Source organism: Hyla sarda, chromosome 8 (genome assembly GCF_029499605.1).
Source record: "Hyla sarda isolate aHylSar1 chromosome 8, aHylSar1.hap1, whole genome shotgun sequence".
Lineage (NCBI taxonomy): Eukaryota > Metazoa > Chordata > Amphibia > Anura > Hylidae > Hyla > Hyla sarda.
In genome coordinates, this window is record NC_079196.1 from 10,317,467 (window position 1) to 10,329,842 (window position 12,376).

General features: G+C 43.9%; 1 protein-coding gene across 1 annotated transcript in view; it reads left to right on the top strand.

Annotated features, from left to right (window-relative positions):
* The window catches only part of ADCY5 (adenylate cyclase 5), a 138,308-nt gene that overhangs the window by 63,203 nt on the left and 62,729 nt on the right, over positions 1-12,376 (top strand). Inside the window, exons 7-9 of the mRNA XM_056536606.1 lie at positions 7,587-7,698; positions 7,871-7,998; positions 9,628-9,786. Coding sequence (XP_056392581.1) covers positions 7,587-7,698; positions 7,871-7,998; positions 9,628-9,786 — 399 coding nt within the window. The remainder of the gene's footprint in view (positions 1-7,586; positions 7,699-7,870; positions 7,999-9,627; positions 9,787-12,376) is intronic.

Sequence of the window (12,376 nt, forward strand, 5' to 3'; positions counted from 1 at the left end):
GGATCAGCACAGGATAAGTAATGAAATGTATATACACAGTGACCTCACCAGCAGAATAGTGAGTACAGCTCTGGAGTATAATACAGGATATAACTCAGGATCAGTACATGATAAGTAATGTAATGTATGTACACAGTGACCTCACCAGCAGAATAGTGAGTACAGCTCTGGAGTATAATACAGGATATAACTCAGGATCAGTACAGGATAAGTAATGTAATGTATGTACACAGTGACCCCACCAGCAGAATAGTGAGTACAGCTCTGGAGTATAATACAGGATATAACTCAGGATCAGTACAGGATAAGTAATGTAATGTATGTACACAGTGACCTCACCAGCAGAATAGTGAGTACAGCTCTGGAGTATAATACAGGATATAACTCAGGATGAGTACAGGATAAGTAATGTAATGTATGTACACAGTGACCTCACCAGCAGAATAGTGAGTACAGCTCTGGAGTATAATACAGGATATAACTCAGGATGAGTACAGGATAAGTAATGTAATGTATGTACACAGTGACCCCACCAGCAGAATAGTGAGTACAGCTCTGGAGTATAATACAGGAAATAACTCAGGATCAGTAAAGGATAAATAATGTAATGTATGTACACAGTGACCTCACCAGCAGAATAGTGAGTGCAGCTCTGGAGTATAATACAGGATATAACACAGGATCAGTACAGGATACGTAATGTAATGTATGTACACAGTGACCTCACCAGCAGAATAGTGAGTGCAGCTCTGGAGTATAATACAGGATATAAATCAGGATCAGTACAGGATAAGTAATGTATGTACACAGTGACCTCACCAGCAGAATAGTGAGTGTAGCTCTGGTTATATATAATAATGGGCTGAGGAGGAGTTGGAGGCTTCTTGTTGTCCCCCCCCGGGGCCGGTGACATTGTTTCCTGACATCTTTGTGTATCTTGTAGTGAGAAGCTGTGAGGTTAATTGCCATTTTTTTCCGGAGTCCATATATACAGAAGATGACCCCACAAACACTCACACAATGGGACCCCACCGGAAGGAATCGCCAGCACTTAACCCCTTCTCTGCTCAGTCACTATACTTCAGTTAAATGATCAGTATCTTTATTGTTGAGGTTTCTGGATACTTCAGGTCTATGGGTTGATAATCTCCGGTGATCGGATGACCCCCCCCCCCCCCCTCCGCTATTATTGTCCCCTCCGTGTGGCGGCTTCTTCTGCAGTTCTCTATAAATAGCCCTCGCTGTCTCCGGTATTTTTACACTTCCAGTGTCCAGCGCTGGTCATTGTACTAACACAGCGGAGCGTAACGTTCTCTCTGGAACTTCTCCGGCCCATTGAATACAGGTTTCCTGCCGCTTCTGGATAAACACCAGAACTTCCTACGGAGGAGCGTCACAGCAGAGCCCCCCGTGACCCCCGGACATCCCCATCACCCCCTGGACACAGCAGAGCCCCCCGTCACCCCCGGACACAGCAGAGCCCCCCGTCACCCCCGGACACAGCAGAGCCTCCCGTCACCCCCGGACACCCCCATCACCCCCAGACACAGCGGAGCCCCCATCACCCCCGGACACAGCGGAGCCCCCAGCACCCCCGGGCACGGCGGAGCCCCCTGTCACCCCCGGACACAGCGGAGCCCCCGTCACCCCCAGACACAGCGGAGCCCCCGTCCCCCCCGGACAGCCCCATCACCCCCGGACACAGCGGAGCCCCCGTCACCCCCAGACACAGCGGAGCCCCCGTCCCCCCCGGACAGCCCCGTCACCCCCGGACACAGCGGAGCCACCGTCACCCCCGGACACAGCGGAGCCCCCGTCACCCCCGGACACAGCTGAGCCCTCCGGACACAGTAAGGACCCCGTCAACCCCAGACACAGCGGAGCCCCCGTCACCCCCGGACACAGCGGAGCCCCCGTCACCCCCGGACACAGCGGAGCCCCCCATCACCCCCGGACACAGCGGAGCCCCCGTCACCCCCGGACACAGCGGAGACCCCCGTCACCCCCGGACACAGCGGAGATCCATCACCCCCGGACACAGCGGAGCCCCCGTCACCCCCGGACACAGTGGAGCCCCCGTCACCCCCGGACACAGCGGAGCCCCCCGTCACCCCCGGACACAACGGAGCCCCCCGTCACCCCCGGACACAGCGGAGCCCCCGTCACCCCCAGACACAGCGGAGCCCCCGTCCCCCCCGGACAGCCCCATCACCCCCGGACACAGCGGAGCCCTCCGTCACCCCCGGACACAGCGGAGCCACCGTCACCCCCGGACACAGCGGAGCCCCCGTCACCCCCGGACACAGCTGAGCCCCCCGGACACAGTAAGGACCCCGTCAACCCCAGACACAGCAGAGCCCCCGTCACCCCCGGACACAGCGGAGCCCCCCATCACCCCCGGACACAGCGGAGCCCCCGTCACCCCCGGACACAGCGGAGTCCCCGTCACCCCCGGACACAGCGGAGACCCCCGTCACCCCCGGACACAGCGGAGATCCATCACCCCCGGACACAGCGGAGCCCCCGTCACCCCCGGACACAGTGGAGCCCCCGTCACCCCCGGACACAGCGGAGCCCCCCGTCACCCCCGGACACAGCGGAGCCCCCCGTCACCCCCGGACACAGCGTAGCCCCCGTCACCCCCGGACACAGCGGAGCCCCTGTCACCCCCAGACACAGCTCACTATTGCCTTTGCACTCTTCATTTTCTACAGCTTTGCTTGCTGTCACTGAATTCTAACCAGCTATTGCAAAACTACAACTCCCAGCATGCCCGGACAACCAACTAGATATTGCAATACTACATATTTTAGGATGCCCAGACAACTAACCAAATGTTGCAAAACTACAACTCCCAGCATGCCTGGACAGCCAATCAGATATTGCAAAATTATAACTCCCAGCATGCCCAGACAGCCAACCAAATGTTGCAAAACTACAACTCCCAGCCTGCTCGGACAGCCAACGGCTGTCCGGGCAGGCTGGGAGTTGTAGTTTTGCAACAGCTGGAGGTCCACAGTTTGGAGACCACTGCCGTAGGGGGGAAATATACCATTTCAAAAAGTTTAGTGTAGGATATGCAAATAAAAAATTCAGCTCCGAAGTTTTAAAACATTTTCAGAATTTTATTTCCAGGAGACGAGGCCCCATTAACCCTCTATTATCACCGCCGATAAGAGGAGCATCCCCCATCATGTCAGGCGCCGCTCTGCTGGATCCCCCAGGGAACGACCTAATTATCAGTAATAATCCTCTGGTCTCCCGGTCCTCGCTGTCCACGTGGGGTTGTCACATTGGCTTTTTATTGAGATGTTAAAACTGAAGAACATGTCGGCTGCGTTAATCCCGGGCTGACAGCTCGTGTCATGTGAAGATTTATGAGGATGACGCCTCGTTGCTTAGTTTCCATGGAGACGCGCTGGATGATGCTTTTTTTTTTTTTTTACCTGTGACTCCATCGGTTGGTTATTCCGTTCCTGGCACCGGTCATATGAACTCTTGGCTCACATTTCCCAACCAAAGTGCCTCCAGCTGTTGCAAAACTTCAACTCCCAGCATGCCCGGACAGCCAACAGCTGGAGGCACTCTGGTTGGGATATATATATGGTTTTATGCTTTATTACAAACTCTGTACCGGAGGTTGAAAAACTAAAAAACTCCCATAATACCTTACAGTTCCCATTGTTTATATAGAATATTTCCCTTATTTCACCTCATTTACCCTGTACCCTGGAGCCACGCTGCGTCGTAAGTATTCTGCGCACTTCTTGGGTGCTGACTCCTCATTGAGCCTGAAGATGGTGGCATCGGATGGGCAGATTCACTGTGACAAGGACAACAGGGAATATACTGATAAAGCAAAATGACAAAACATTTCAAGTTTAAAGATGTCAAGACTAATACTGACTCCTATATACAAGAATATAACTACTATAATACTGACTCCTATATACAAGAATATAACTACTATAATACTGCTCTTATATACAAGAATATAACTACTATAATACTGCCTCCTATATACAAGAATATAACTACTATAATACTGACTCCTATATACAAGAATATAACTACTATAATACTGCTCCTATATACAAGAATATAACTACTATAATACTGACTCCTATATACAAGAATATAACTACTATAATACTGCTCCTATATACAAGAATATAACAACTATAATACTGCTCCTATATACAAGAATATAACTACTATAATACTGCTCCTATATACAAGAATATAACTACTATAATACTGCTCCTATATACAAGAATATAACTACTATAATACTGCTCCTATATACAAGAATATAACTACTATAATACTGTTCCTATATACAAGAATATAACTACTATAATACTGCTCCTATATACAAGAATATAACTACTATAATACTGCTCCTATATACAAGAATATAACTACTATAATACTGCTCCTATATACAAGAATATAACTACTATGATACTGCTCCTATATACAAGAATATAACTACAATAATATTGCCCCTATATACAAGAATATAACTACTATAATACTTCTCCTATATACAAGAATATAACTACTATAATACTGCTCCTATATACAAGAATATAACTACAATAATACTGCTCCTATATACAGGAATATAACTACTATAAAACTGCCCCTATATACAAGAATATAACTACTATAATACTGCTCCTATATACAAGAATATAACTACTATAATACTGCTCCTATATACAAGAATCTAACTACTATAATTCTGCTCCTATATACAAGAATATAACGACTATAATACTGTTCCTATATACAAGAATATAACTACTATAATACTGCTCCTATATACAAGAATATAACTACTATAATACTGCTCCTATATACAGGAATATAACAACTATAATACTGCTCCTATATACAAGAATATAACTACTATAATACTGCTCCTATATATACAAGAATATAACTACTATAATACTGCTCCTATATACAAGAATATAACTCCTATAATACTGCTCCTATATACAGGAATATAATTACTATAATACTGCTCCTATATACAAGAATATTACTACTATAATACTCCTATATACAAGAATATAACTACTATAATACTGCTCCTATATACAAGAATATAACTACTATAATACTGCCTCCTATATACAAGAATATAACTACTATAATACTGCCCCTATATACAAGAATATAACTACTATAATACTGCTCCTATATACGGGAATATAACTACTATAATACTGCTCCTATATACAAGAATATAACTACTATAATACTGCTCCTATATACAAGAATGTAACTACTATAATACTGCTCCCTATATACAAGAATATAATTACTATAATACTGATCCTATATACAAGAATATAACAACTATAATACTGCTCCTATATACAAGAATATAACTACTATAATGCTGCTCCTATATACAAGAATATAACTACTATAATACTGCTCCTATATACAAGAATATAACTACTATAATACTGCTCCTATATACAAGAATATAACTACTATAATACTGCTCCTATATACAAGAATATAACTACTATAATACTACTCCTATATACAAGAATATAACTACTATAATACTGTCCGCTATATACAAGAATATAACTACTATAATACTGCCTCCTATATACAAGAATATAACTACTATAATACTGCCTCCTATATACAAGAATATAACTACTATAATACTGCTCCTATATACAAGAATATAACTACTATAATACTGCTCCTATATACAAGAATATAACTACTATAATACTGCTCCTATATACAAGAATATAACTACTATAATACTGCTCCTATATACAAGAATATAACTACTATAATACTGCCTCCTATATACAAGAATATAACTACTATAATACTGCCCCTATATACAAGAATATAACTACTATAATACTGCTCCTATATACGGGAATATAACTACTATAATACTGCTCCTATATACAAGAATATAACTACTATAATACTGCTCCTATATACAAGAATGTAACTACTATAATACTGCTCCCTATATACAAGAATATAATTACTATAATACTGATCCTATATACAAGAATATAACAACTATAATACTGCTCCTATATACAAGAATATAACTACTATAATACTGCTCCTATATACAAGAATATAACTACTATAATACTGCTCCTATATACAAGAATATAACTACTATAATACTGCTCCTATATACAAGAATATAACTACTATAATACTGCTCCTATATACAAGAATATAACTACTATAATACTACTCCTATATACAAGAATATAACTACTATAATACTGTCCGCTATATACAAGAATATAACTACTATAATACTGCCTCCTATATACAAGAATATAACTACTATAATACTGCCTCCTATATACAAGAATATAACTACTATAATACTGCTCCTATATACAAGAATATAACTACTATAATACTGCTCCTATATACAAGAATATAACTACTATAATACTGCTCCTATATACAAGAATATAACTACTATAATACTGCTCCTATATACAAGAATATAACTACTATAATACTGCCTCCTATATACAGGAATATAACTACTGTAATACTGTATCCTATATACAAGAATATAACTACTATAATACTGCTCCTATATACAAGAATATAACTACTATAATACTGCTCCTATATACAAGAATATAACTACTATAATACTGCTCCTATATACAAGAATATAACTACTATAATACTGCTCCTATATACAAGAATATAACTACTATAATACTGCTCCTATATACAAGAATATAACTACTATAATACTGCTCCTATATATACAAGAATATAACTACTATAATACTGCTCCTATATACAAGAATATAACTACTATAATACTGCTCCTATATACAAGAATATAACTACTATAATACTGCTCCTATATACAAGAATATAACTACTATAATACTGCCTCCTATATACAAGAATATAACTACTATAATACTGCTCCTATATACAAGAATATAACTACTATAATACTGCTCCTATATACAAGAATATATCTACTATAATACTGTCCCTATATACAAGAATATAACTACTATAATACTGCTCCTATATACAAGAATATAACTACTATAATACTGCTCCTATATACAAGAATATAACTACTATAATACTGCTCCTATATACAAGAATATAACTACTATAATACTGCTCCTATATACAAGAATATAACTACTATAATACTGTCCCTATATACAAGAATATAACTACTATAATACTGTCCCTATATACAAGAATATAACTACTATAACACTGCTCCTATATACAAGAACATAACTACTATAATACTGCTCCTATATACAAGAATATATCTACTATAATACTGCTCCCTATATACAAGAATATAACTACTATAATACTGCTCCTATATACAAGAATATATCTACTATAATACTGTCCCTATATACAAGAATATAACTACTATAATACTGCTCCTATATACAAGAATATATCTACTATAATACTGTCCCTATATACAAGAATATAACTGCTATATTTTGTTACATTATATTCTCTATCCATTACATTGCGGCTCATTCTGTTCTCCTTTTTCCCAGCATCCTCTTTGCTGACATCGAAGGGTTCACCAGTCTGGCCTCCCAGTGCACGGCGCAGGAACTGGTCATGACGCTGAACGAACTGTTCGCCCGATTTGACAAGTTGGCGGCGGTGAGTGCGGGAACTCTTTCCAGTTGGAGGACCCCTATATGTGTGGTATCACGCCCCCTACCGCTGCAGTTATAAGCAGTCAGTGACAGTCCTGGGCGGGGTTCCCTTTTATATATAAAGTGATTAGGTTGTATCCTCTTCCTAGGAGGTTCACTTACTTTTCTTCTTCCAGGAGAACCATTGCCTGCGGATCAAGATTCTAGGTGACTGCTATTACTGTGTGTCGGGGCTGCCGGAAGCTCGCGCCGACCACGCGCACTGCTGTGTGGAGATGGGTCTGGATATGATCGAAGCGATCTCGTGAGTACGCGACCGACGCAAACATTGGCGCTTAGAAGCATTGGTTTAGTCTTATCTCCTATCCAGGAATGGAAAAACAGATCTAATTTCTTCCAAAAACAGCGCCCGCCGTGTCCTCAGGTTGTATGTGGTATTACAACTCGGCTTCATTCACTTTGGTAGAACTGAGCTGCAATACCGCACCCAACCTGAGAACAGGGGCGGTGCTGTTTTAGGAAAAATTCCCCTTTAAAGGGGTACTCTGCCCCTAGACATCTTATTCCCTATCCAAAGGATAGAGGATAAGATGTCTGATCGGAGGGGTCCTGTCTTGGGGACCCCCATGATCTCGGTTGCGGTACCCCAGACATCCGGTGCACGGAGCGAAATTTGCTCCATGCCGGATGACTGGATATGTGAAGCGGAGGCTCGTGATGTCACGGCCACGCCCCCTCAATGCAAGTCTATGGGAGGGGGCGTGACGTCCGTCTTCCATAGACTTGCATTGAGTGGGTGTGAAGTCTGTCACGCCCCCTCCCATAGACTTGCATTGAGGGGGCTTGACGTCTGTCACACCACCTCCCATAGACTTGCATTGAGGGGGCGTGACGTCTGTCACACCACCTCCCATAGACTTGCATTGAGGGGGCGTGACGTCTGTCACACCACCTCCCATAGACTTGCATTGAGGGGGCAATATGTCTGTCACGCCCCCTCCCATAGACTTGCATTGAGGGGGCATGACGTCTGTCACGCCCCTTCCCATAGACTTGCATTGAGGGGGCGTGACCGTGACGTCACGAGCCTCCAGCGCTGCTCCCGACGTTCTAAATGAACGCCGGCTGCAGCAGGGAAATGGCAGGGGTCCCCAGCGGCCGGACCCCCACGATCAGACAACTTTATCCCCTATTCTTTGGATAGGGGATACGATGTCTAGGGGCGGAGTACCCCTTTAATCCTCGCATAATGAAAGTTTTCCACTTTTCCATCGCATGTTTTTATTTTGTTTCTTTACCAATTTCAAAACCTCTGCTTGCTGTCAGTGAACGGAAGCTTCTCAATATACAAGGGGATTGACCTTTTATTTCCATATCGCCGGGCAACGCCGTGTTTGGTGGACAATGTAAGCAAGATAAAGAGTTATACATCACGATGATCTGTGCCACATGACAAACTGAGCTCCGCTACGTCGGTAAATGCCGTACGCGTGTATGGAGAGTTGCTTGGTGAGCGCAGAATGCGGCTGCCGGGTGCACGAGGCATTTACATATGTAAGCGATGAGATTAACACGAGGAAATGTTTGTGCAACAAGAATAGAGGATTGAACGGAGATAAGAGCGGGTGCGGCGCCACCTGACCGAGCGGGTACGCTGCCGCCGAGTATCGGTCAACGCCTCCAGAGAGCGGGAAGTGGTCTCTGGCTTAAAGGGCCGGTCCAGTCTCCGTATAATGAAAAGTTTAATCTTGAACCTCAAGATATTGCAAAACTACAACTCCCAGCATGCCCGGACAGCCGTTGGCTGTCCGGGCATGCTGGGAGTTGTAGTTTTGCAACAGCTGGAGGTCCATATTTTGGCCTCTGCTGCCCTATAAGGCCTCCATTTTGTCTCCGTGCAGTGACTCTGTATATGTTATGTCTCCCCCTGCAGGCTGGTGCGGGAAGTGACAGGTGTCAACGTGAACATGCGGGTTGGGATCCACAGCGGGCGCGTGCACTGCGGGGTCCTGGGGCTGCGGAAGTGGCAGTTCGACGTGTGGTCCAATGACGTCACCCTGGCCAATCACATGGAAGCGGGAGGCAAAGCCGGGTAAGTGCGCAACACGAAAAACATGAATGTACAATGTATCACTCCCATCATCCCTGACCCCAGGAGCTCACAATCTAATCTCCTATCACATACAATGTATCACTCCCATCATCCCTGACCCCAGGAGCTCACAATCTAATCTCCTATCACATACAATGTATCACTCCCATCATCCCTGACCCCAGGAGCTCACAATCTAATCTCCTATCATACAATGTATCACTCCCATCATCCCTGACCCCAGGAGCTCACAATCTAATCTCCTATCACATACAATGTATCACTCCCATCATCCCTGACCCCAGGAGCTCACAATCTAATCACCTATCATACAATGTATCACTCCCATCATCCCTGACCCCAGGAGCTCACAATCTAATCTCCTATCATACAATGTATCACTCCCATCATCCCTGACCCCAGGAGATCACAATCTAATCTCCTATCATACACAATGTATCACTCCCATCATCCCTGACCCCAGGAGCTCACAATCTAATCTCCTATCATACAATGTATCACTCCCATCATCCCTGACCCCAGGAGCTCACAATCTAATCTCCTATCATACAATGTATCACTCCCATCAACCCTGACCCCAGGAGCTCACAATCTAATCTCCTATCACATACAATGTATCACTCCCATCATCCCTGACCCCAGGAGCTCACAATCTAATCTCCTATCATACAATGTATCACCCCCATCATCCCTGACCCCAGGAGCTCACAATCTAATCTCCTATCACATACAATGTATCACTCCCATCATCCCTGACCCCAGGAGCTCACAATCTAATCTCCTATCACATACAATGTATCACTCCCATCATCCCTGACCCCAGGAGCTCACAATCTAATCTCCTATCACATACAATGTATTACTCCCATCATCCCTGACCCCAGGAGATCACAATCTAATTTCCTATCATACAATGTATCACTCCCATCATCCCTGACCCCAGGAGCTCACAATCTAATCTCCTATCATACAATGTATCACTCCCATCATCCCTGACCCCAGGAGCTCACAATCTAATCTCCTATCACATACAATGTATCATTCCCATCATCCCTGACCCCAGGAGCTCACAATCTAATCTCCTATCACATACAATGTATCACTCCCATCATCCCTGACCCCAGGAGCTCACAATCTAATCTCCTATCACATACAATGTATTACTCCCATCATCCCTGACCCCAGGAGATCACAATCTAATTTCCTATCATACAATGTATCACTCCCATCATCCCTGACCCCAGGAGCTCACAATCTAATCTCCTATCACATACAATGTATCATTCCCATCATCCCTGACCCCAGGAGCTCACAATCTAATCTCCTATCACATACAATGTATCACTCCCATCATCCCTGACCCCAGGAGCTCACAATCTAATCTCCTATCATACAATGTATCACTCCCATCATCCCTGACCCCAGGAGCTCACAATCTAATCTCCTATCATACAATGTATCACTCCCATCATCCCTGACCCCAGGAGCTCACAATCTAATCTCCTATCATACAATGTATCACTCCCATCATCCCTGACCCCAGGAGCTCACAATCTAATCTCCTATCATACAATGTATCACTCCCATCATCCCTGACCCCAGGGGCTCACAATCTAATCTCCTATCATACAATGTATCACTCCCATCATCCCTGACCCCAGGAGCTCACAATCTAATCTCCTATCACATACAATGTATCACTCCCATCATCCCTGACCCCAGGAGCTCACAATCTAATCTCCTATCATGCAATGTATCACTCCCATCATCCCTGACCCCAGGAGCTCACAATCTAATCTCCTATCACATACAATGTATCACTCCCATCATCCCTGACCCCAGGAGCTCACAATCTAATCTCCTATCATACAATGTATCACTCTCATCATCCCTGACCCCAGGAGCTCACAATCTAATCTCCTATCACATACAATGTATCACTCCCATCATCCCTGACCCCAGGAGCTCACAATCTAATCTCCTATCATACAATGTATCACTCCCATCATCCCTGACCCCAGGAGCTCACAATCTAATCTCCTATCACATACAATGTATCACTCCCATCATCCCTGACCCCAGGAGCTCACAATCTAATCTCCTATCATACAATGTATCACTCCCATCATCCCTGACCCCAGGAGCTCACAATCTATTCTCCTATCATACAATGTATCACTCCCATCATCCCTAACCCCAGGAGCTCACAATCTAATCTCCTATCATACAATGTATCACTCCCATCATCCCTGACCCCAGGAGCTCACAATCTAATCTCCTATCATACAATGTATCACTCCCATCATCCCTGACCCCAGGAGCTCACAATCTAATCTCCTATCATACAATGTATCACTCCCATCATCCCTGACCCCAGGAGCTCACAATCTAATCTCCTATCACATACAATGTATCACTCCCATCATCCCTGACCCCAGGAGCCCACAATCTAATCTCCTATCATACAATGTATCACTCCCATCATCCCTGACCCCAGGAGCTCACAATCTAATCTCCTATCACATACAATGTATCACTCCCATCATCCCTGACCCCAGGAGCTCACAAT